The following is a 27,219-nucleotide window of genomic DNA, read 5'->3' as shown; positions in this document are numbered from 1 at the left end:
ATGATACAAAAGGGAAAAATAAAAGCTAAAATTAGTTACATCTCATCTACCCAAAATCAGGCTTCCCCTCACGTCTTTCTCCTCAGCGCCTACAAGCAGTTCTCACACCAACTATGTTAATACCAACACTGCATACTCTTAAGGAAGGTGGTGTAGCAAATTTCACACAAAATAATTTTAAAATAGACAAAGCTGATAATGGACATAAAACCAGAATCATACACCTTAGCTCAGTGCAACAATACCCTAGACTCCTCTTTATAAGGCAATACACTATAATGAAATTTTAAAAGGCAAAAATAAAAGTAATCCTTAACCTAAAACGGACAAAATGTACAAACTCCAAGTAGAACAGGCATCAGGTAAGTCCTTTCCAACCTTGCCTTCTTCTCACCTTCCACTAGACAATGCACTCTAGTGACTTCCTGGGGTAAGAAATCAAAGTGACCAACTCCATGGCACTATGGGAAGTCAGACTCGTCTCAACAGCGTTGTGTTTTAAAACAAGAAAGCCCAAAGCTTTGAAATAAATTAATAGGTGATGGAATTTCATGTATCAATGAAACTACCATCACTCGACTACAGGCAGCCGTGTCCCTGCAAAAAGACCATGTGATACCGCCTGTGAAGGCACAGGGATAGGCCACTTAAGGCAGGACTGTAGCGCTGGAACTCAAGGGCTTTAGCGGGTGTGCGGGTGAATGTACGCAGAGGGCGGGTCCTGGCAGGCCGAATTCACCGCCACTACCAGGACGAACTATTCAGATTCACGTGGAGCAAGTGGCTCATGCAGAGGCAGTTCCCGGACCCGACACTCTGGGGAGGAAATCACTAAGCCCGGCCCCTCAAAGCAGAGGTGACCTTGCCCTCACCGAGAGTGCACACAAGACGCCACTGTACGAGGTGGGTTGGCTGCCCCGCCTCCTCCCAGGCCCAAACAATCTCGCCCTGAGTGTCGCTGGCCGCGCGGAGCAGAGATCGGCTTAGCTCGCGGACTGAGGGGAGCTCCTCCTGCGCCGCTCACCCGGCGCTCGCCGAACAGGTCCAGGCGGCTGCCCTGGGGCTTGACATTGAAGGCGGCGCCCACGGGAGACCAGCTGGTGCTGACCCTTCGGGCCCGGATCCCGGCTTGGAGGCTTCCCTGGCCCGCCCACCGGGGCGGCAGAGCTGCTGCTCTGGCTCCGAAGCCGCCCAGCCTTCCGACGCACAGCATTCTATCCCCGGAGCAGTCCCTTCCTCCTACGCGAGACCCCTGCCCAGGTGCTTTCGCCCGAAGCGCAGGCTCGGCGTTTCCAAGGCAGCGGCCCACGCCGCCCCACGTGACGCCCCCCGCTTCCGGGTCTGGGCGCGACCTCAGGACGTGGGCACGTTGACGTCCAGAGAGCAAGAGCGTCGCTCCCCTGCTTTCTCAGCCGCCGTCGCGGTTTACCGCCCCCAGTGTCCAGAGTAAGGAAAGGCTAGGGTTGTGCTTCCCTCCCAAGTGATTAGGGGGCTGGGCGCGGGCAAAATCATGACATACTAGAATTCTGGTGGACATCAGATATTTTTTGAGAGATGGTAGGTACTTGAGTAAACAAGAAATGCCCGCCATAGGCCTGAAGGAGAAGTTTCCCTTTTAACCAACTGTCTTGGTAAATTCATCCTGCACGTCTCTGTTTGGTGTCTCTGTCCAGTAACTTTTTACTCTTGCATAGCTCATTTAAAAACTTTAGATGGGAAACAGTGAAAGCAGTCTAATGGGATTTTCCCTGCAGGGTTTCAGAACTGTCTGGGACCCGTGATCCCTTTTTTCCTTTCCCTTTCTCTCCTTTGGAATGGACTGTCTACCCTATGCCGGTCCCCGCCCCCGTCCCCGCCCCACTGTCTTTTAAAAGTGGATTAACTTTTCTGGTTTCGCACGATCACACATGGAGAGAAATTTTGCCACAGGATGAATCACCCAGTAGGTCTCCTCTGTAGCTTATTTAATGACGTAGATGGTGAGAGGAGCTGGTGCGGAAAGTGTTAAGACTTTTGGAAATGTTGAGATGGGGCGAAAATGTATTTCGCACATGGGAAGGAAATCAACTTTGGGACTCAGAGGGCAGATTGGGTTGAACTGTGTCTCCCAGAAGAGATGCTGAAGTCCTACCCCTCGGTACCTGTACATGTGACCTTATTTGAACACAGGGAGTTTGCAGAGATGACTGAGATGGGTCATACTAGATGAGGGAAGCTGTCCTTGTAAGAAGAGGAAAATGTGGCTGATACACAAGGAGGACAGCCACCTGAAGATGGAGGCGGGGACTGGAGTGATGCTGCCACCAGCTGCCAGAAGCTGGAAGCAGCAAGGCCGGATCCTCCTGTAGCCCCTTTGGAGGGAGCATGGCCCTGCTGCTACGGTGATCTCAAACTTCCAGCCTACAGAACAGAGAAAGTCCATTTCTGTTGTTTAAAGACTCCCACTTTGTGTACTTTATTTGGGCAATCCTAGAAAACAAGTAGAGATTCACGCCTGGCGAATAATGATCAAACAATGATTTGTTGGATGGAATGGTGATTAAAACCTAGGTTAGAAAATGAGCAAAGTGGGAGGGAGCGCACCAGGACAAATGCTAACGCATGCAGGGCTTAATACCTAGGTGACGGGTTGATAGACGCAGCAAACCACCACAGCACATGTTTACTATGTAACAAACCTGCACGTTCTGTATATATATCCCAGAACTTAAAAATAATTTGTTAAAAAAAGACAAAATGAGCAGTGTCTACAGCTTTCTGGAGTGTGACAGCATCACCAACTTAAAGCTGTTACTAGTACTAAATGGAATAAAGATTTCCCTTTACTTTCCCCTTAATGTCCTCAGAAACACAGGTGAGGGATACATCTTCACATGACTCCTCAGAGCACTAAAACGATATCAAAACACTCTTCCCGCAAGAAACACACAGGCAGAGGATTCTTCAGATAATAGGAATAAGAAATGTGAAATAAATTAGAATAAACCATGCAGCTATTTTCAATATTTACTCCTGGAAAGATAGTAAGTTACACAGAATCAGTTTTGGGAATAACTTTTCCGGTTTCACCTTTTTATGATTATTGTAATAATTGGAGGAATTAGTAAAGTAAAACCATCTGAAAAAGTTCGTCACCAAGCTGATTCTGATGGATGGTGTGGCTGATTTATAAACTCCCCTCTGTCACGGGCTGCTGAACAGAAGGAACCCTGTGAAAGTTGTGTCATCGTCCTCATCAGCAAACAAGCCATTGAACCTCTCTCCTCCTGTCACCTGCAGCCACACCTCATCCCCGAGCTTCAGCGGCAGGACAATGCCGCCAGAGGCCTGGTCCTCAGAGCTCACGTAAGCGTCTTTGGTGTGCAGTATTTTTACTCCGTTTTTGACCAAAGACACCTGAACATTCCTGGAGAAAACAGTGATGTGGTAGGTGAAGTAATAGACCCCGGCAATGTGGCACGTGAATTTCCCCGTTGCTATATCGTAATGGTTGAATTCGTTATACAGGATCTTATCAAATTTAATGGGCACATCTGAAGAAGGAAACTTGCTCAGCACCGTGAGCCCCACAGTGAAAGCACTTTTTGGCAAGACGAGCGTCTCACCGATTTTCCCCTTCTCCCCTCGATCTCCTTTCCAGCCTCTTATTCCCCGGACTCCTGGCTCACCCTGGGGCCCCATGGGTCCAGCTTCTCCCTTGGGACCAGGCTTTCCAATAGGGCCCATGGAACCTGGTAAACCAGTTGGGCCCAAAGGCCCAATGTCACCCCTTGGCCCCTCAGGACCAGTGGGACCCATGTCACCCTTATTCCCCTTCTGCCCCTGAGGCCCAGTCTCTCCTCGGAGGCCTTTCTCTCCCATGGGCCCTGCAAGCCCCTTGGGGCCATGTTTTCCTGGGGATCCTCTTGAACCTTGATCACCTTTGATGCCTTTTGCTTCAACTTTTCCATCTGCTCCTAAATAGAGAAAGAGCAAACAAAGAGCTGGTTTGTGAAAGATTCCCTTGAGAACAGCTTTGGTTTTTCTGTAATCGAGCTCACAAATGAAACAAAGTAATGCACAGGTTCAGTATACACCCAGAGGTTAAAATTCAATTACTCCATCTGGGTGCGGTGGTCTCCTAGCACCTTCAGAGACCGCGGCAGGAGGACTGCCTGAGGCCAAGAGTTCAAGACCAACCCAGCCAACATAGCAATACCCTAACTCTTAAAAAAAAAAAAAAACATAAAAATAAGAAAATAAAATTCAGGTGAAACCCCATCTCTACTAAAAATACAAAAAACTAGCCGGGCGATGTGGCGGGCGCCTGTAGTCCCAGCTACTCGGGAGGCTGAGGCAGGAGAATGGCATAAACCCGGGAGGCGGAGCTTGCAGTGAGCTGAGATCGGCCACTGCACTCCAGCCTGGGCGGCAGAGCGAGACTCCGTCTCAAAAAAAAAAAAAAAAAAAAAAAAAAAAAAAAAAAAAAAAAAAAAGAAAAGAAATTCAGTTACTCCAGCCCAGCTCAGTGGCTCATGCCTGTAATCCTAGCACTTTGGGAGGCCAAGGTGGGCAGACTGCTTGAGTCCAGGAATTCAAGATCAGCCTAGGCAACATGGCAAAACCTCATGTCTGCAAAAAATACAAAAATTAGCCAGGCGCGGTGGCGCACAACTGTAGTCCCAGCTACTCGGGAGGCTGACGTGGGAGGATCACTTGAGTCCAGGAGGTTGAGGCTGCAGTGAGCCGTAATCAAACCACTGGACTGCAGCCTGGGAAACAGAGTGAGACCCTGTCTCAAAAATAAATAAAGAAAGTCAATTACTCCAATTATATACATTTTTTTTTCTTAAAATACCCTTAAAAAAGTGGAGAATTATGTATCATTCCTCACAAAAGTTGAGAGACTTTTTTTCCTGTTAAACAGTATGTTTTAGTGACTTCTCTATTGCCATCATGAGGCAAGCCAGATTAAACCAGAGGAGAATGTTGCATGGAATGTTCCAAAAATTACCTTATTTTTATCTTCACTTTTGTGAATAGATATAGAATCTGTGACTCTTTATTTCATGGATTTCAGGTTAACCATTACAGAAAGGCCATGATATTGTTCTTCAAAGTACAAATGTTTTAGATTAATTTACAAACTCTTTGAAAAGTTGGGCATTTCCTTTATTTAAAAAAATTTAAAACATATTATAAAAGCATATTAATATTAGATTGTGTATTGTGTATACATTCAAAATAGAGAATTAAGAAACTTATCTGAGGCTAGGAGTAGAAGTGGGAGCCTATAGTCCCAGCAACTTGAGAGGCTGAGGTGGGAGGATGACTTGAGCCCAGGGGGTTGAGGCTGCAGTGAGCCACAATTGTGCCACTTTATTCTAGCCTGAGTGACAGAGTGAGATCCTGTCTCAAAAAAAGAAAGAAAAGAGAAAAAAAGAAGTAAAGAAAATTCTCTTAATCTTGCCATTAGATTTTTAAAAACAACTTTAGTGAGACGTAAACCACATATACTGTTCACCCATCTAAAGTATTACAACTAAGTATATCTTAGCATACACACGGAGTTGTGTAAACTTCACCACGATCAATTCTAGTGCGTTTTCATCACCCTGAAAAGAAACTCTGCGTCCTTACTTTTTGTCTCCATAGATTTGCCTGTTCTGAACATTTCATATAAATAGCGTCATTCCTTGACGACTGGCTTCTTTCTCTTAGCATAATGTTTTCAGAGTTCATTTGTATTGTGGCACATATCAGTACTTCATTTTTTTAAATTCTTGAATAATATTCTATTGTATGGCTATACCAGTTATTCGTTCATCACTTGATGGATGTTTAGATTGTTTTCACTTTTTGGCTATTATGAAAAATGCTGCTATGAACATTCATTTCCAGGTTATTGTATGTAGGGAGATATGTTTTTATCTCCCTACCATTGGACTTTGTCCTCAGGGCTAACTGGGCTGATTTCACCATCTCTCTTCCCTACTCATGCTGTCTTTCCTGCTTTTTCCGTTTCTGCTCATTTAGCCTCATTCATTCAGACGTGCCACACAGTATTTCTTGCTCTGACTGTTCTGAGTCTGACCTTATGCTTCAACACTTATTTTCCAGTCTGTGCAAAACAATTGCACCCTTAATTCTACATTGCTTTTAGTTTTTTTATGAGAGAGAATTTTATCTTACCTTAAATTTGCTTAAGAGGAGAATAATATGTGAAATGCATGTCACTTATTTTTGTATAAATCAAGAATAGTTTAGCTTAACAGTTGTTAGAATACAATTACATATTTATACCACACCAATATTTTCTTTTTTTTGAGACATTGACATAGTAAAACTTTTATTTTGTGTATTTTAAGCAATTAAACACAAAATTAAGACCACTTAAGTCTTATAGAGAAAAATTGTTCATTCAAATGCTGTTTTTTCACTATGAAAACAAACCTAAATTTGCCTTCTTTCATTGTGCAGCCAGAACTGAGATTTGTAGACTGATACCACTTTACCATCTGAAAAGCTCTGGCTGCAGCTTTTCTGAGATGCTGCATAACATAATCTGCATCTGCTCATCAGTGTGCTTGTTGAAGCAGCCCAACGTAGACAGTTGCTGCCAATGAATTGATTTGCACACTTTCATTTAGCAATAGAGTCTGATACTTTCAGGTCAGTGGCTTTAGCCTGCCTCTGATTGTCATGTGAGTTATGTACTACTCAACCCAGGAGGTGCTATTTGCATTGTAGTACGCGATCATTGCCCACTGAGTAGTACAGAGAGAAAAGTAATCTATAAATTATTATAAGTGGAAAAAGGCACTGTTGGCTAATGGAACTGGTGAAAGTTCTATGAAGTACTGAAGATGTACTGGGCCTCATCCCATTTGCTGTCGTTTTTAGTGGCATAAAGAATGATTCAATGCAGGTATGGACCACTTTCATTCACCATGTCACCAGAACGTAAAATATAATACAAATAATGATGCCAATAGCAAATATTATACACATACATATGTATAGATAGCTCAGTATGTGCCACATGTTCTTCTGAGTACCTTACATATATCCCACAAATTTAATCTTTCCAGCATCCCAGTGTGGTAGATACTATTTTCTTCATTTTATATATTTTAATATAATTTTTAATATATAATTTTATATTTACATATATATTTTATATAATATATATATTTTCTAAAAGACACAGAAAGTTAATTTGCTCACAGTCATACAGCTAGTAACTGCTGGAGCTGAGACTCAGACCGAGGTGTTCTGGCATTTGTGAAGCTACTTCCTCTCAAACTATTCCATGAAACATCTGGTTGCCACCTAAAGCATCATGTTAATTTCCATCATCACTGGCAAAGCCGGGGTCATTTACAACTGTACATATTTAAAATGACAGTCGAGTCCTCTTCATGTGAGGCGAAGGTGGAGGGGAAAACAGTTTGTAGGGGGAGCAAGCAGTAAGCTGGGGCATGGTGTGAGGGTGCAGTGCTACTCGGCTCCTGATAAAAATAATAATAAAGTGAAAGAAGAAGAAGGCCAACAGGAAGAAGGAGAACAGGGAGGAAAAGGAGGAGGAGGAGGAAGAAGAAGAAGGAGGAGGAGGAAGAGGAGGAGGAGGGAGGAGGAGAAGGAAAGAGAGAGAGAAAGAGAAAGAAAGAAAGTTTGAAATATATTGATTAAAGGAAGGTGAAGATGAAGGTGAAGGAGATGATGAGGAGGAGAAAGGGGAAGAAGGAGAGGAGGAAGAAGGACAAAATGACTCACAGACCACTGATGGATTCCAACTTTAAAAATTATCCCCAGTCTCTAGGAGAAAGTTGCAGTCTTTTTTTTCCCTCTTGTGCTCAGTTGGCCTTTTTTTGAGGTCTCTCATATCTGCACCATGGTTCTCAACTCATTGTGGGAGGAAATAACTTGAGCAGAATACTATGGAAAAATAATCTCCACTCCTTTCTGTTTCATATTTACTTTTGTTCCTCCCTGTACCTCAACAAACACTGTATGGAATCAACAGCATGAAGCTGTGTGGGGGAAAACAAAACAAAATAAAACAATCTTCTTTTTTCACTCTTCACTCTGCTAAAAGCTAGAGGGTGCCTAGGCTCCCAAAAAGTAGTGCATAACGTTATTTATTTCCCCTCCTTTCTCCGTATATTGGGCTCAGACACTATATCCTGTCTGTCCGTGAATAAGAACAGTTAGCACTCACCAACATGTGTCTATCTAATTTCTCTTGTTTAAAAACAGAAAAAAAAATCTCTACAAAATGGGAGTTACAGAAGGTCAGCACAGGGTGGGTTTGAGATGTTTGGGTAGGCTAAATGGGCAATTTTACAACATGGCTTCTCCTATGCCCTGTTTGTGATGTTTAATGGACATCCTTGCAGTTGAAGATGACACTTCTAAAATAAATTGTCTCCTAATGATGGCTTGAGCTCTGTTGCTAAATAGGAGAATCAGGATCTCATCTGGAATTGACGTTGTCATTGTAGTTTGGTTTTTGTTTATTTTTAGATTTTCTTTTTGTGTTACTGGAAAGATGCTAGTTTTAAATGTTAAAAGTATACAAATTATTACAATAAAACTAGATGTGTACACACAAATAAATAAAATTAAGTAAGTTGATGTGGTGGTTGCTTGGAATTCAAAAATATAAAGCTCTATCATGTGTTAATTTCCTATCTTTTCCCATTTTACAAGTTTTGTAAGTTTGAGTATTTAATCAAATATAATTTAAACACAGAAAAATAGAATAATGTTGTGTTTTAGTCCTAGACCAGGATTGGTAAAGTTTTCTGTAAAGGATCAGATAGTATTATGTGAGGCTTTGTGAGCAACAGGATCTCTGTTGCAACACCTCTACTCCGTAGTTACAGTACAAAAGTAACCATAAAAAATATGCAGATTGGGCCGGGCGCGGTGGCTCAAGCCTGTAATCCCAGCACTTTGGGAGGCCGAGACGGGCGGATCACGAGGTCAGGAGATCGAGACCATCCTGGCTAACATGGTGAAACCCCGTCTCTACTAAAAAATACAAAAAACTAGCGGGCGACATGGCGGGCGCCTGTAGTCCCAGCTGCTTGGGAGGCTGAGGCAGGAGAATGGCGTAAACCCAGGAGGCGGAGCTTGCAGTGAGCTGAGACCCGGCCACTGCACTCCAGCCTGGGCGGCAGAGCGAGACTCCGTCTCAAAAAAAAAAAAAAAAAAAAAAAAAAAAAAAAAAAAAAAATGCAGATTGAAGAGGTGTGGCTGTATTTCAATAAAATTTAGTTACAAAAGCAGGTGATGGGCAGAGTTGTACTAGATTATGAATATAGTTGATTATTATGATTATTTGTTTTAGTTGCAAGAAGCGAAGGATCAAATCACAGATGTTACAGGAAATGCTAAGACTCAAGACTCCATGCAAAAAGCATAAGGTAAAGCAACTTGAGTATTTATAAAGCAAAAAAAAAAAAGTAGAATGAGAATTGTATGAGTTAGGATAATAAGCACATCTGTGTGAAGCCAAGGATAAAGTTCACCTTTAAGCTATTTTGAAATGCATAATTTTTGTACGTTATTCCTAAATTTTCCCCATTATCCACAAAAAATAGGTAGAAAATGATATAGCCTACCAATCATCAACTTTCCAAATCTTTAAGAATTTACCTAATTATAGATGTTTAGAAAGTATGTGATATTTTAGAAATCTATCTGTGAGGCCGGGCGCGGTGGCTCAAGCCTGTAATCCCAGCACTTTGGGAGGCCGAGACGGGCGGATCACGAGGTCAGGAGATCAAGACCATCCTGGCTAACACGGTGAACCCCGTCTACAAAAAATACAAAATAGCCGGGCGAAGCGGCGGGCGCCTGTAGTCCCAGCTACTCGGGAGGCTGAGGCAGGAGAATGGCATAAACCCGGGAGGCGGAGCTTGCAGTGAGCTGAGATCCGGCCACTGCACTCCAGCCTGGGCGACAGAGCGAGACTCTGTCTCAAAAAAAAAAAAAAAAAAAAAAAAAAAGAATCTATCTGTGAGGATAATATTTTAAAATCTACTTTTCAGGCTCGACATAAAAAATTTCAAAGTAAAAATTCCCGTCAAAAATCAAGTGGGAAAAATGAGCAGTTTGAGAAGAATCTATTAAGTCCAAGTTTGGTAAATCCATTTTTAAGTTTCTGTCACACTGAATAGAAATTGTATTTTTCTAGTAAGACAGATTGAATATCCCTTATCCAAAATGCCTGAGACCGGAAATGTTTCAAATTTTGTATTCTTTTGATTTTAGTATATTTGCATATACTTAATGAAAGATCTTAGGAATGAGACCCAAGTCGAAACACAAAATTCACTTACGTTTCATATATACCTTATACACATAGCCTGAATTTTATACAGGATTTTATAAAGTAATTTTGTGCATGAAGCAAAGTTTTGACTGTTTTTGCTATTGATCTGTCACATGAGGTCAGATGTGGAATTTTCCACTGGGGGCATTATGTCTGCATTCAAACAGTGTCAGATTTTGGAACTTCAGGTTTTTAGAGTACAGATTTTCAACCCATAGTACAGAAGCTCCTCAACTTATGATGGGGTTACATCCCAATAAAACCCATTGTAAGTTGAAAACATTGTAAGATGAAAATGCATTTAATACACCTAACCTACCAAACATCATAGCCTAGCCTACCTTAAACATTATCAGATCACTTACATTAGCCTACTGGTGGGCACCATTGTCTAACATAAAGTCTATCTTATAATAAAGTATTATATATCTCATGTACTGCGTATTGCCAGCCTGGGAAAATTCAAAATTCGGAGTGTGTTGAAATTGCAATGGTTTCACACCATGGTGAAGTCAAAAAATTGCAAGTTGAACCATAGTAAGTTGGGGTCTATCAGTATATAAGAATATTTTAGACAACGTGAAAAGTCTCACTGATAAAAAGATACCACTTGCCACTAGTGCAATCTTCTTGACTTCATAGAATAAGTTGACTGAATTCATAAAATTAATGATTTTGATAAAAATCAGATTTATTTATTTTTTTTTTTTGAGACGGAGTCTCGCTCTGCCGCCCAGGCTGGAGGGCAGTGGCCGGGTCTCAGCTCACTGCAAGCTCCGCCTCCCGGGTTTACGCCATTCTCCTGCCTCAGCCTCCCAAGCAGCTGGGACTACAGGCGCCCGCCATGTCGCCCGGCTAGTTTTTTTTTTGTATTTTTTAGTAGAGACGGGGTTTCACCATGTTAGCCAGGATGGTCTCGATCTCCTGACCTCGTGATCCGCCCGTCTCGGCCTCCCAAAGTGCTGGGATTACAGGCTTGGGCCACCGCGCCCGGCCAAAAATCAGATTTTAATAAAAGATTATGAGAGTCTAAAACCAATATTTTATATATACCACATTTTTAAAATGTATTCATGCATTGAGGGAAAGTTGGGTTATTTCCATCTTTTGGCTCTTAGAAATAATGCTTCTAGTGGATACTACTTCATTATACAAGCATTTTTTTCCCCTAAAGAATGTGTTTTTCTTGTTGGATGTTAAAAAAAAAAAAAAGAAAAGAGATGCCAGTGAAAAAGTAGAAATGGCTGCTCCAGGAGGGCCTTAGGGAGTAGCATAGTCCTAGCATAATGTTCAGAAAGTAATTTTTTTTTTTTGCACCTGTGTTCATCAGCCTTTCAAAGCCTTAACAGTACAATCTCAGAAAAGACTGATAAATACTCTAGGATATCAATTTATTGCTGTAGAGTGAGAACTATATAAATGATAACCAAGCAAAACAGAATTCTCCTGACATTCATGCTTTCCTTTGTAGGAATGAAGATCAAAAAATTGCATCGTGAATACTAAATTGGAGCAATGAGGTAGATGCTCCTACAGACGAGTTTCTTTAAGTCACAACAGGAAGATTTATGCAATTCTATTATTCAGATTAAACCTATCAGGGAAACTAGAACATTTGTAAGAACACTCACAACCTATTAAGCCTATGCAAAAATAATGAAGGTTTTTCTGTACATTTTCGTAGAATAAATTAGGAATATTGCTTAGAATTATTAGTGACTTTAAAATCTACCCTATGAATTAAAAATTTAATAAGAGACAACTTTCAACCAACTCAGTCAATAGCCTCTATTTTCTGCAGAAAGTTCTTATTTCATGAATTGCTAAGCTAGAGGTTACCTCGATTAAGAAATGTGATAGAGGCCGGGCGCGGTGGCTCAAGCCTGTAATCCCAGCACTTTGGGAGGCCGAGTCGGGCGGATCACGAGGTCAGGAGATCGAGACCATCCTGGCTAACACGGTGAAACCCCGTCTCTACTAAAAAATACAAAAAACTAGCCGGGCGAGGTGGCGGTGCCTGTAGTCCCAGCTACTCGGGAGGCTGAGGCAGGAGAATGGTGGGAACCCGGGAGGCGGAGCTTGCAGTGAGCCGAGATCTGGCCACTGCACTCCAGCCTGGGCGATAGAGCGAGACTCCGTCTCAAAAAAAAAAAAGAAAGAAAGAAAGAAATTTGATAGATACAGTTTAGAGGTGAAGAATCTAGATCGGGAAGAAGAGAGAGCCCTTGAGGGCTAAACAGGGAGCTCAGATCACTGTGCACTCCACAGATCAACTCCTTGCCTGAGGCAACAGTGGCTTCTGCCAGTAAACAAGGATCAAGTATACGCCTGACTCCATTGGCTGCAGCTGGCTCTTAAGTGTCATCTATTGGCTTATAGTGGAACTGCACAGTTCAATATAAAACGTGCTGACAGAGTACACAGGGTTATAGAAGCAAAGCCAAAAGACTCTACCTAACATTCTCTACAGTCACACTCCCTAGGGTGGGAGATGGGAAAGAAAAAAAAAGCAATAATTTTATAGGGAAAGAAAGAAAGAAAAAAAAAATTCTACCCTCACAAAAATAATTTTAAAAATTAGAAGTATCAGCATTTCCAGATGAGATGGGACCAACATAAGAATTCTGGCATGAGGCTGGGCATGGTGGCTCACGCCTGTAATCCCAGCACTTTGGGAGGCTGTGGCAGGCAGATCACTTGAGGTCAGGAGTTTGAGACCAGCCTCACTAAAATGGAGAAACCCTGTCTCTACTAAAAATACAAAAAATAGCTGGGCATAGTGGTGTATGCCTGTAATCCCAGCTGCTTGGGAGGCTGAGGCAGCAGAATTGCTTGAACCTGGGAGGCAGAGGTTGTGGTGAGCTGAGATCGCACCATTGCACTCCACCCTGGGCAACAAGAGCGAAACTCTGCCTCAAAAAAAAAAAAAAGATTTCCGGCATGAAAAATCTGAATGTAGTGTGACACTACCAAAGGATCACACGAGATTTCCAGTGTTCTCTAACCAAAAAGGAAACTCAGAAATGACAGATACAGAATTCAAAGCATGGATTGCAAGGCAATCCAAGACAAGGAATAAAATCAACACAAAGAAACTTCTAAAAGGAAATGAAAGGAGATAAGCAACTTAAAAAGAAATCAGTCAGAGCTTCTGGATTTGAAAAACTCATGTAAAGAATTTCAAAATACAGCTGAAAGCTTTATCAATAGACTGGACTAAGCAGAAGAAAGAATTTCAGAGCCTGAAGGTCTTTTGAACTAACCTAGTTAGATAAAAAAATAGAGCAAAAAGAATATTAAAAAGTGAACAAGGTCCTTGAGAAATTTGGGATTATGTAATGTGACCACATCTGTGAATTATTAGTGTTCCTGAGAGAGAAAGAGAAAAGTAAACAACTTGGAATACATATTTGACGAAATAATTCAAGAAAAGTTTCCTAATTTTGATAGAGGTAGTCATCCAAATATAAGAAATCCAGAGAACACCCATGAGATACTATACAAAACAAATATCATCAAGGCATATAGTCACTGGACTGTCCATGGTCAATGCTAAAGAAAAACACTTTAAATGCTGTGTTAAAGAAAATGGTGGCCGGGCGCGGTGGCTCACGCCTGTAATCCCAGCACTTTGGGAGGCCGAGACGGGCGGATCATGAGGTCAGAAGATCAAGACCATCCTGACTAACACGGTGAAACCCTGTCTCTACTAAAAATACAAAAATTAGCCGGGCGCAGTCGCAGGTGCCTGTAGTCCCAGCTACACGGGAGGCTGAGGCAGGAGAATGGCGTGAACCCGGGAGGCGGAGCTTGCAGTGAGTGGAGATCGCGCCACCGCACTCCAGCCTGGGCAACAGAGCGAGACTCCGTCTCAAAAAAAAAAAGAAAATGGTTAGATCACATGCAAAGGTAAACCTGTCAGGTTAATAGTGGACTTCTCAGCTGAAACCTTGCAAGCCACGAGGGATGGGGGCCTATTTTCAGCATTCTTAAATAAAAGAAATTCCAACCAAGAATTTAATATTCTACCAAACTAAGCTTCATAACTGAAAAAGAAATAAAATCTTTTCCAGACAAGCAAGTGTTAAGGGAATTTGTTACCATTAGACCAGACTTACAAGAGATCCCTAAAGGACTTCTAAACATGGAAATGAAAGAATGATACCTGCTACCACAAAAACATGCTTAAGTTACACAGCTCACAGACCCTATAAAGTAGCCATGCAATAAAATCTACAAAGCAACCAGCTATCAACTTTACTATAAGATCAAAACTTCACATATCAGTATTAACCTTTAATGTCAACAGTTCAAATGCCCCCACTTAAAAGGTACAGAGTAGCAAATTGGATAAAAAAAAAAAATCAAGACCCATCTGTTTGTTGTCTTTAAGAGATCCGTCTCACACATAATGACACCCACAGGCTTGAAGTAAAGGGTTGGCAAAAGACCTATTATGCAAACAGAACACCAAAAAGAGCAGAGGTTGTGATTCTTAGATAAAACAGACTTTAAAACAATAGCAGTAAGAAAAGATAAAAAAGGGCATTACATAGTGATAAAGGGTTTAATTTAACAAGAAGACTTAACTCTTCTAAATGTATATGCACCCAACACTGGAGCATCCACATTCATAAAACAAGAAGTTCTAGACCTACAAAAGACTTGTACAGCCACACAATCAATAGTGGAGGACTTCAACACCCCACTGACAGCATTAGATCATCAAGGCAGGAAACTAACAAATTCTAGACCAAAATTCTAGACCTGATCAACTGAACCAACAGACATCTACAGAGTACTCTGTTCGTCAACCCCAGAATATATATTTTTCTTTTCCACACACAGAACATTTTCCAAGGTCAACCACGTTTGGTAATAAAGCAAGTCTCAATAAATTAGAAAAATGCAAATCATACCATTGATACTTTCTGACCACAATGGAATAAAAATAGAAATTAGTACCAAGATAATCTCTCAAAACTACATGATTATATGAAAATGAAAAAAACCTGCTCCTGAATGACTTTTGGGTTAACAATACAATTAAGGCAGAAATGAAAAAAAATCCATGAAATAAATTACAACAAAGACACAACATACCAAAATCACTGGGATGCAGGAAAAGCGGTATTAAGAGGAAAATTTGTAGCACTAAACACCTACATCAAAAAGTTAGAAAGATCTCAAATTAACAATTGAACATCACACCTAGAGGAACTAGGAAAATAAGAACAAACTAATCCCAAAGCTAGCAGAAGAAAAGAAAGAAGAGCAGAACTGAATGCAAATGGAGACCCAAAAATCCACACAAATAATTAATGAAACCAAAAGTTGGATCGTTGAAAGGATAGAAAATCAATAGACAATCAGCTAGCTGAACAAACAGAAAAAGAAGATCTAAATCAGCACAATCAGAAATGACAAAGATGACATTACAACCAGTCCTACAGAAATACAAAAGATTCTCAGCAACTATTATGAACACCTCTATGCAAACAAACTAAAAAATCTAGAGGAAATGGGTAAATTCCTGGGATTCACAGCTGAATTCTACCAGATGTACACAAGAAGAGCTGGTGCCAATTCTGCTGAACCTAATCCCAAAAAATCAAGGAGGTGGGACTCCTTCCTAAGTCATTCTACAAAGACAGTGTCATTCTGTTACAAAAATCCTGCAAAGACATAGCTATAAAAGAAAACTGGCCAGGTGTGGTGGCTCACACCTGTAATCCCAGCACTTTGGGAGGCTGAGGAGGACAGATCACGAGGTCTGAAGATTGAGACCATCCTGGCTAACACAGTGAAACTCTGTCTCCACTAAAAATACAAAAAAGTAGCCGGGCGTGGTGGTGGTGCCTGTAGTCTCAGCTACTCGGGAGGCTGAGGCAGGAGAATGGCATGAACCCAGGAGGCGGAGCTTGCAGTGAGCCGAGATCGTGCCACTGTACTCCAGCTTGGGCGACAGAGCGAGACTCTGTCTCAAAAAAAAAACAACTACAGGTCAATATACCTGATGAACACAGATGCAAAAATCCTCAAACAAATACTCATGAATGCAACAGCAAATCAAAAAGTTAATTCACCGTGATCAAGTAAACTTTATTCCTGATGCAAGGTTGGTTCAACAGATGTTAATGAATGTGATTCACCACATAGACAGGATTAAAACCATAAACCACATGCTTATCTCGATAGATGTGGACAAAGCTTTTGATACAATCCAACATCCTTTCATGAAAAAAACCCTCAACAATCTAGACATCAAAGAAACAAGCCTCAAAATAGAGCTATCTATGACAAATTTATAGCCAACACCATGCTGAATGGGCAAAAGCTGGAAGCATTCCCCTTGAGAGTAAGACAAGGATATCCTCTCTCACCACTCCTATTCAACATAGTACTGTAAGTACTAGCCGGAGCAATTAGGCAAGAGAAGGAAATGAAAGGCATCCAAATAGGAAAAGAGGGAGTCAAACTCTCTTCACTGATGATATGATTCTCTACCTAGAGAACCCCGAAGACTCTGCTAAAAGGCTCCTGGAACTGTTCAATGATTTCAATTTCAGCAAAGTTTCAGGATACAAAATCAATGTACAAAAATTAGTAGCATTTATATATACCAGTAACATTCAAGCTCAGAATGCAATCCCATTTACAATGTCCATTAAAAAATAATTAGGCATACATCTAACTAAGGAAGTTAATATCTCTACTAAGAGAACTAGAAAACACTGCTGAAAGAAATCAGAGATGACAGCAATAAATGGAAAAACATTCATGCTCATGGATTGGAAGAATCACTATTGACCAAAACAATCTATAAGTTCAGTGCTATTCCTATCAAACTACCAATTCCATTTTTCACAGAAATAGAAAAAAAAAACTATTCTAATCCTCATAGGGAATCAAGAAAGAGCCCATATAGCCAAAGAAGTTCTAAGCAAAAAGAACAAAGCTTAAGGTATCACATAACCTGACTTTGTACTATATCCTATCAGGCTACAGTAACCAAAACAACACGATACTGGCACAGAAACAGACACATAGATCAGTGGAACAGAATAAAGACCCCAGAAATAAAGCTGCACACCTCTACCCATCTGATCTACAGCAAATTAGACAAAAATAAATAAATAAATAATGGGGAAAAGACTCCCTATTCAAAAAAAGATGCTGGGATAACTGGCTAGCCATGTGCAGAAGAATGAAACTGGACCCCCTTACCTTATACCATATACAAACATTTACTTAAGATGGATTAAAGATTTAAATGTAAGATTTCAAACTGTAAGACTCCTAGGAGAAAACCTAGAAAATACCATTCTATATATTGGCCTTAAGAAAGAATTTGGAGTCCTCAAAATCACTTGAAACAGAAACAAAAATTGACAAGTGGAACCTAATTAAACTAAAGAGCTTCTGCACAGCAAAATAAACTATCAACACTGTGAACAGACAAGCTACAAAATGGGATAAAATATTTGCAAACTATGCACTGAAAAAGGTCTAATATGCAGAATCTATAAGGATCCTAAACAATTCAACAAGCAAAAAACAAATGACCCCATTAAAAAGTGGGCAAAAAATGTAAACAGACACTTCTCAAAAAAGACATAGGGTGGCCAACAAAAGTATGAAAAAAAATCCTCAACCTCATTAATCATCAGAGAAATGCAAATCAAAACCATGGTGAGATATCATCAGGATGGCTATTATTAAAAAGTCAAAAAATGACAGATGCTGGCAAGGCTGTAGAGAAAACGAAATACTTATACACAGCTGGTGGGAATATAATTTAGTTCAGCCACCATAGAAAGATGTTTGAAGATTTCTCAAAAAACTTAGAACTGGCATTCAACCCAGCAATTCCATTACTGGGTATATATACAAAAGAAAATAAACCATTCTTCCAAAAAGACATATGCACTCCTGTGTTCATGGCAGCACTTTTCACAATAGCAAAGACATGGAATAAACCTAGGTGCCCATCAATGGTGAACTGGATAAAGAAAATGTGGTACATATACACCATGGCCATGAAAAAGAATGAAATCATGTTTTTCTGCAGCAACATAGATGCAACTGGATGCCATTATCGTAAGCCAATTAACATAAAATTAACAGAAAACTAAATCCTACATGTTCTTACTTATAAGTGGCAGCTAAACATTGGGTACTCATAGACACAAAGGTGGCAACAATAAACACTGGGGACTACTAAATGGCAGAGGGGAAGAAGAGGGTAATGTGTGAAAAACTAACTCTTGGGTGCTATGCTTAGTACCTGGGTGATGGAATCAGTCACAGTGCAAACCTCAGCATCATGCAATATAGCCATGTAACAGACCTGCACATGGACTCCCTGAATCTAAAATACAAGTTGAAATTATTGAAAAATATTATCTTCCAATACACGGACATGTACTCTCTCTCCATGTATTTAAATATTCTTTGATTCCTTTCATCAGTGTTTTGCAGTTTTTCACATACATATCCTGGACGTATTTTGTTACATGTATAACTGTAAATACCTCATTTTTTTTTATGCTATTGTAAATTGTATTTTTTATAATTTCAAATTCTGATTGCTCTTTATTGACATATAGGAAAGAAATGGACTTTTGTATATTAATCTTGTATTTTGAGACCTTGCTAAACTCACTTATTAGTTCCAGAAGTTTGTAGTGTTCTTGTTGTCGATTGGATTTCCTAGTTATTCAATATTGTAATTTGTGAATAAAGACAGTTTTATTTTTTAAAAAAAGTCAAGTACTATCACTCTTGGCACATTCTGGCACTGGGTAAATTAGCGTTCTTTGATTGTGATCTCTGGTATTATCACTAGAGGGCGCCTTGAGACAAACTATCCTGTACAATCTTTCATTCCAAAAGCGCATCCTTGTGAGATGGAAAATGATTCACATAGGGATGAAGGGAACTGGAATTTACAAAGTAGTTAAAAATAACACCTTGCTCAGCCTGAGGGGAATGTGTGCCAGCAGGCCCCACCTCTTGTGCTGTGGTTACAATGCTAGGAGCTAATTGCCTTTGAAGTTGGCTTTAGTTCTTTTTGATTACCAGCTCAGCTCTCTCACTCTTCCCTAGAATTGTTGCTCTGAATTATTCCTCAATGTCAAATGCTTAATTCTTCCCAGGTAATGAGTGACTTGTACAAGGGTGCTGAAAGAACATACTTGAAAACGTCTTTGAGGGCTAATCTTTAAAATCTCTAAATTGGTTTCCTAAACACAATTATTTCTGGCATTTAAAAATTGGTTTATTAATTGTATGTATTTAAGGAGTAAAACATGATATACTGACATATTTATACATAGTGAAATGGTTATTGTAGTCAAGTAAATTAACATATTCATCATCCCACATACTCTTTAAATACAAATATTTCTAAATAGCATCCTCAAGAATCTTATCAGCAGAGCCATTCCAGAAAGCAGCAAATGTGACCTGTTAAGGCTCTGGCAAGAGAAAAACGTACGCAAGGTGACAGGGTGGGAGAAAAGATTGGGGGATTTATCCAGTCAAGACCTGCTCTGTATCAGTCACTTTTCAGAGTGTCAAAATGCATCTGAAACAGTGACTGTCTTAAAATCAGCAATTCTAATTCAGCATGGTGTTGCACTGAATAGAGATGCATGAGATGTGTGGAGTATGGGGAAGCTGAGAGTACTCTGCATGACTTCTGGAGGAGCCCCTGAGTTGTGGCCGTTGAAGTGTTTGAGGTGGGGCCTAAGATTTGCCTTGGAAGGTGCAGAGCCTACCATGACTGACTGGGGAAAAGCATGGCTGAAGTACTCAGGCATGGAGGGACACATTCAGAGCGCTGAAAGCCATCGGTATGGCTAGAATTTAGGGTACCTGATATGGAGAGATAGTAAGTAAAATGGGGCAAGTAGACCAGAGCCAGATTGGGGCACAATTGTGTCACACTAAGCTAGATGGGAAGGAACTGAGATATTTCAAGCAGGAAGATGAGGAAATAAGATTTCCTTTAGAAAAGAGCTACTCTGGTTTGAGAGAGTGAGATTGAATTCAAGGATTTCATACAGGAGGATGGTGCAATAATCCAGGAAGAAAGAGTGAACGCCTCAGCTAGGACAGGACAGTAGGTCTGGAGGGAAACTACTGGAATCAAGAAACTGTAGAGACAAAATCAATCGTACTTAGTAGTCATTTGTAGGGTGGGAGCAAAGGTTTTGGCTTCTGTCATGATAAAATAAGATATGGAAAAACTGTGTTTGGAGAAAAACAAAAATTGGTTCGAGATTTTCTGAGATGGAGATACAAGTGGAACACCTAGGTGGATTGTGGTTAAAATAAAAAAACAAGGTCTAGACCAGTAAAAAAATAATTTGAATGGCAAACAGAAGCCACATATATAACTTTAAATGTTCTAGGAGCCACATTATAAAAAGTAAAAATAAATAGATAACATCAATTTTATAACATTGTGTATAACACAGTATAGCCAAAATACTGTGATTTCAGCAAGTAATCAAAAACAGCCATTTTTCTTTCCTCCCTAATTTGTTGGAATTACTTGTCTGTTAGAAATCCTCCTAGAAATAGATGTACTCCTTTTATTATTATTATTATTATTATATGTTAACACCATGGAATACTATGCAGCCATTAAAAGGATGAATTCATGTCCTTTGTAGGGACATGGATGAAGCTGGAAACTATCATTCTGAGCAAACTATCACAAGGACAGAAAACCAAACACTGCATGTTCTCACTCATAGGTGGAAACTGAACAATGAGAACACTTGGACACAGGGTGGGGAACATCACAAACTGGGGCCTGTCGTGGGGTGAGCGGGGGGGAGGGATGGTATTAAGAGAAATACCTATTGTAAATAACGAGTTAATGGAGGCAGCACACCAACATGGCACATGTATACATATGTAACAAACCTGCACGTTGTGCACTTCTTTAGAACAATTTTAAAACTGCAATTGCATACAGTAGACAACCTCCGACATATTTTTGGTGTCAAAACCCTGTTTAATAAAAAATTTTATTGCAATCTCACAGAACTCATGAGAGGCAAGCAGAGGCCAGTACCAGACATCTGATAGAGGAGATAGAAAGAGTGGACCAGAGCTTTATTCAGCACTCATCCTACTGGGTTAGTCCTACAGTCATCTTGTGTTGGAAACTCAAGGATTTTTGTTTTTGTTTTTGTTTTTTTAGAAAGGGTCTCACTCTGTCGCCCAGGCTGGAGTGCAGTGGCTCAATCTCGGCTCACTGCAGCCTTGACTTCCTGGGCTCCAGTGATTCTCCCACTTCAGCCTCCTGAGTAGTGGGGACGACAGGTGTGTGCCACCCTGCTCAGCGTTTTTGCATGGGACGAGGTTTCACCATGATGCCCAGACTGGTCTTGAACTCCTGAGCTCAAGCAATCCACCCACCTCAGCTTCCCAAAAGTGCTGGGATTACAGGTGTGAGCCACCACACCTGACCTGGAAATCTTAATAATAGGTTAGGTCTTAAGAGAAAAGTTACTCCAAGGGAAAACTTAGTCATCCCTACCTCAAGCCTAATGACTTCAAAAAACGGCATGAAGAGCTACTTATTCAAGAGTAGTTATATTACCTTTTTCCTTTGCATTTCATATTTATGATATAATTCTTGATTTTAATTTGGGGAAATATTGAGTTGTTTAATTCACTTAGGCATGGTGAGTAAAAGTTATAAAATTTTGTATTGATAAAGAAAGGAAATAGAAGTTTTATAGTTTTTTTCAGTCCCTGGAGCTCTCCTTTTCAAGAGATAAACATTTGTTAACTTTATTCAGTAAATGTGGCATTTATTGTAACTGACACATTTTTAATTTCTTTAAAAGCTGCATTAAAGTTAAATTTTAGAAATGGAATATTATTGCTTAGTAACTAAAGATAGACTTTTACATGCTTTGGCTTTCTAATTGATTTTACTTTGGTTCATAACATTTTTGATGTTTTCCGGTGCCAGCTTCAGTTTTCCACCCCAATCATAAGTGAATGACTGACATCCAAACACTTAACCACATACAGATGTCTATTATTTAAAGGAATCCAAAATAAATGCTTTTAAGAATTAACTAAACATACAGCACAAATAGATTTTTTTAAGTTAAAATGTTGTCATTTCCTTACCTAACAGTACATCCTTAATTGTGATTGTCACCTACAGCATTTTAGTTTCAATTTTTGTAAAATATATCTATTGCTAGCCAATTGCACAACAGTTTTTAAATACTTAAATCGAACAATGATTTGAATTTAAAAAATAAGTTCCCTTATGTCTTTCTATCTTGCTATCACTTGAATGATTGATGACGAAGACGGCAAGAGTTATCAAGAGTGTTTAAATAGCAATTATAACCAAACAGAATCAATTGCATTATTTCTACCTAGAATTCCATAAAGTCACACAGGGTCCCCATCTCCCCTGGAGATGTAACAGGAACGTTCCAATCCAGTCACGTGATTTCACTCATATTAAGAATCAATTTCTGGGGATCTCAGGATGAATCTAACAACAACAAGCTGTCTCAATGGCAGAGTTGGTAAGTAAAAGAAATATAGTTCAACTATGCTTGACCCAGTTTAAGATATTTGTCTAATGTTTGGTCATTTTTTGACTGGGGGACATTTATTCATTTATTTTTGGATACAGGGTCTTACTCTGTCACCCAGCCTGGAGTGCAGTGGCGTAATCACGGCTCACTACAGCCTGGACTTCCTGGGCTCAGGTGATCCTCCCACCTCAGCCTGCCAAGTAGCTGGGACTACAGGTGTGTGCCACCATGCCTAGTTAATTTTTTGTGTTTTTTTAAAGACAGCATTTCATTATGTTGCCCAGGCTGGTCCTGAACTCCTGGGCTCGAGTTATCTACTGCCTCAGCCTCCCAAAGTGCTCAGATTACAGGTGTGGGCTACTACACCCAGCAGGAAAATTCTAAAAACTGGGTGCAGTCGTGTGCATCTGTAGCCCAGCTACTTGGGAGGCTGGGGAGGCAAGATCACTTGAGCCCAAGAGTGCAAGGCTGTAGTGTGACATAACCCTACCTGTGAATAGCTACTGCACTCCAGCCTGAGCAACACAGAGAGACGCTGTCTAAAAAAATTTACAAAAGCCGTAAAACATTTCTTTGAACAAAAATAAATAGCCAGTAATTTTCTTCATGTATCATTGTTCTTAACATGTCCATTTCAATCAATGCACATTGGCTTGTAGTTCTGGTGGCGATTCATAATCTCCTTAATGCAGAGAAAAGTAGTGCATGCCTGTGTTAAATGAGACCTCAACTTGGTTTCCTTGTCTGGCTTCATATGCTAACAAATCACAGAACAGAAAATGTAAGGTTTCCTAAACAACATCCCTAACTAAATAGCTTAAAAGAGTACACATTAAATGATTGCTTTAATATCAAAATTATAAGATCATAGCTAGCTGATATTTTATTTTGTTAGCTTAGTTTTATTTTTCTGAAAAAAAAATGAGATGATCTCATTTGGGTCTAAGTGCTTCAGAGTCCTAAAATTGTACTACTGGATATAAAAAGAAAATAAATGTTAAATGCTTCTGTAAATTGTTAAGCATGTTGCAAATATAAAATGTTCTCATTAGTTCTTACCAGAAAAACCAGATAATGTATCATTTTACAAGGTGATGATGAAAAATATGTAAATGCAAGGCCCAGCACTTGGGGAGGCCGAGGCAGTTGGGTCACCTGAGGTCGGGAGTTCGAGACCAGCCTGGCCAACATGCTGAAACCCCATCTCTACTAAAATACAAAAATTAGCTGGATGTGGTGGCACATGCCTGTAATGCCAGCTATTTGGGAAGCTGAGGTAGAAAAATTACTTGAACCCAGGAAGCGGAGGTTGCAGTGAGCTGAGATCATGCCACCACATTCCAGCCTGGGTGACAGAGCAAGACTCCATCTCAAAAAAAAAGAAAAAAATAGGCAAATGAGGTGCCATGCAAAGGAAGGTTTTTGAGGAAATATTTTCTTTTAAGTTTTTTGAGAAAAAGGGGTGTTTATTTTTAGCATTTATAGATAAGTTCAAAAATAGTTTATATAAAACTTAATGTATTACTTCCAGTTACTATTGTGGTAATGTAAACCACAATGGTTTCCTTGTGGGGCATTAGTTTTCCAAATCATGTTAGACTTAATAAAATACATTAAAATGCACAATTCTATCAAGATACAAAGATATCTCTCTATAATTCCTGCAGAATGCCTTCAAAGATTTCTTATATAGTTGTTGCTTACAAAATTCTTAGAGTGACAGAAGATAGGTGACTTTTGGGGTTGCTAGGAATTTAATTATTTTCACTAGGAAAGCATCAAATAAGACTGTGAGAGGTGAGAACATACTATCTAAAATAATAGAAAAGGTGGGTTTTTAGAGGGTCATTAAAAAACAAGATGTTTAGACCTTTTTGCTGATTCTAGAAAGCAAACTGTTAAAATTTAGAAACCATTTTCTACAAAAAATGTTAAAAATAGCATTAATACTGAATTTGTTTATCTATCTCAATTATTTGCAAGGGCAACAGAGCAAGACTCTGTTTCAAAAAAAAAAAAGAAGATTTAAAACCCTTTCCCGGGTTGGAGCTAATGGGCTTCATGACCACAGGTAAGCTATAATCTCTCTGACACTGTGTTGCCTTCTACATCAAATTAGAAACTGACTAAATGACTTTCATAACTGAAAATTTTTTTAGAAGAATGCAACTTTTATTTGTAAAAACCTACATGAATTATATATATGCACACATATTTTATGTGTATATATACATATTTCGTATGTATACATATAAAATATATATACCTATATGTGTATTACATACAAGTCATGTAAAAATGTACATTTTGCATAGTGTTCATTTATGATAATCTAACATTCTTTCAATAAAGGCTTCTCCCTTTATTTGGCATTGAGTTATTACTTTTATGAAACCTTTCTTGTAATGCTGTTGTCATGTCATTAATTTAATAAGGCCTGTCTACAATGTTATAATCACAGAAAGATTATGGAAAACTGTCTCTCAAAATATTGGGAAAACTCTTGGTCAAAAATTTGTAAAGGCATTGTATAGCATATTGTCATTATCACCAAAAAGTATTATGTTTAGTAAACAATTTCAGATTCTTTTCTGGGCATTCATTGAGGGAATACCTTTTGCACCAAATATTTAAATAAAACACTAGATGGGAGACACTTGCAATATAATTTGAAGTATCCCCACAATTTCATAATTAAGTAGATAACTATAGTTAGTTAGATGTTTCAAAACTTGTTTCTAATTTCTGAAAAGCATAAAAGAGCTATATACAACCATAGAGCAAAATATTGTTTGTCTCTAATCCTAGGAGGTCATGAAACAAACCAAGTTTGTAAACTGGTTCTAATATATATTCTTTTCTCAAGTAAAATTTCCAAAATCTTTGTTTCCATATGAATAAAAATGTTAGTTGTAATACAGACAGAATAATATGATTGCCTAATATTTTACCAGTAGAATTTTCACATATTATGACCGTACCACTTTATTCAGGTACATATTTAAGATTCTTTCCTGCAAAGTTAATAACATGGACCATATCTAAAATTTTAATTTTCTACAGGAGGAGAATGGAAAGTTTGTTTTAAGGAGAAGTCTACTAAAATGAAAAAAACTGATTGAATTCTTATAAAGGGCAGCAACTTAGAGCATTTCCTGGGCACAAAAATAAAACGACGACAAATAACTGGAGATTTAGAATGTCATCTGTCAAGTAACTGTTTTTGAACTGTAATTGCTTGGCTAAGTATTACTAGATGACTCTGGTCTTTTGGCCTTAAATTACTACCATGACTTTAAGAAGTTGATGACGACTTTGTTTCCTGAATTCAGGTTCAGCGTGCTGGCTGACAGTTCCATACGGATGGCAGAAATGAAGACTATATAGAGCCAGAACGAAGGAGACACTTAGACTTTTTGAGACCTTTTTAAAGCTATTTATTGGTGTAAACAAGAGACCTGTTCCTATGACATATTTCTGGCCAAAAAAATCACCAACCATGTCAAAACAGACCAAAAACACGTGTAATATTAAACATTAAAATAAATTGTTAGCTCTGCATACATCTAAGGAAGAGTAATAGAAAGATATCATTTATCCAGTTTTTGGTGAATTAGTGAGTGATGACGATTGTAGTAGTGGTGGGTTAAATCAAGAAATGAATGCTGGCAAAGTGCAATTTGTAAGAATCACCTCCTACCTCCACGCAGTTAAAACCAATCACAAATATGGCAGGGTCATGGAGCACTTTTGTACCAAGTAGTTGTGTATTGCAACATCTGTATGATTATCATGGACTTTACAAATTTTTATTTTACAGTAATTTGCATTCCTTCATTTGTTCCTTGTCCAACATACTTATTCCAGTTGAGGGTGGCAGATGACTGAAATCTACCTAGTGGCTCAGGGCCCCAGGTGGGAACCAACTCTGGACATGTTGCACGGTGCACTCACATACACACCCACACTCACTCAGACTGGGACCATTTAGACATGTCAGTTAACCTAATGTGCCCAGCTTTGGGATGTGGGAGAAAATCAGAGTACCTGGAGAAACCAGAGTACCAGGCAGACATGGAGAAAACGTGTAAACTCCATACACACAGTGGCTTTCGCCAGTATATATATACTTTCTCTCAACGTGATAACAAAATGACGTTATTCCAAGACTTGCTGTATTTATTCATTTCATCTCCTGTGTATAATCAATCTCTTGTGTCTCTGCCCCTACACAGGTGCACTCTTCACTCCCACTTGGGACTCTTGCACCTTTCTTTGGTTGCCTCCACCACTCTTCCTTCCAAATGGATG

General features: G+C 39.5%; 2 protein-coding genes and 1 long non-coding RNA gene across 6 annotated transcripts in view; 2 read left to right on the top strand and 1 right to left on the bottom strand.

The window, feature by feature from the left end:
- MIPEP (mitochondrial intermediate peptidase) overlaps positions 1-1,341 on the bottom strand; it is a 210,635-nt gene extending 209,294 nt beyond the window's left edge. For all 4 annotated transcript variants that reach the window (XM_033237239.1, XM_033237225.1, XM_033237232.1 and 1 more), the window contains exon 1: positions 1,025-1,341. In XM_033237239.1, coding sequence (XP_033093130.1) covers positions 1,025-1,213 — 189 coding nt within the window. In that variant the 5' untranslated portion in view covers positions 1,214-1,341. The remainder of the gene's footprint in view (positions 1-1,024) is intronic.
- LOC117098585 lies at positions 1,243-26,463 on the top strand. Its single transcript, XR_004443479.1, has 5 exons — positions 1,243-1,446; positions 10,038-10,130; positions 21,381-21,474; positions 24,892-24,979; positions 26,241-26,463. It is a non-coding gene; the product is annotated as an uncharacterized LOC117098585 (long non-coding RNA).
- PCOTH (Pro-X-Gly collagen triple helix like repeat containing) lies at positions 3,286-3,982 on the top strand. Its single transcript, XM_033237351.1, has one exon. The coding sequence runs from the start codon at positions 3,524-3,526 to the stop codon at positions 3,824-3,826; it is 303 nt and encodes a 100-aa protein (XP_033093242.1). The 5' UTR covers positions 3,286-3,523; the 3' UTR covers positions 3,827-3,982.
- Positions 26,464-27,219: the final 756 nt, after the last annotated feature.

Source organism: Trachypithecus francoisi, unplaced genomic scaffold (genome assembly GCF_009764315.1).
Source record: "Trachypithecus francoisi isolate TF-2019V2 unplaced genomic scaffold, Tfra_2.0 Contig01461, whole genome shotgun sequence".
NCBI classification, from domain to species: Eukaryota; Metazoa; Chordata; class Mammalia; order Primates; family Cercopithecidae; genus Trachypithecus; species Trachypithecus francoisi.
The sequence above is the reverse complement of the archived record's forward strand: the minus strand, read 5'-3'. Positions and strand labels throughout refer to the sequence as shown.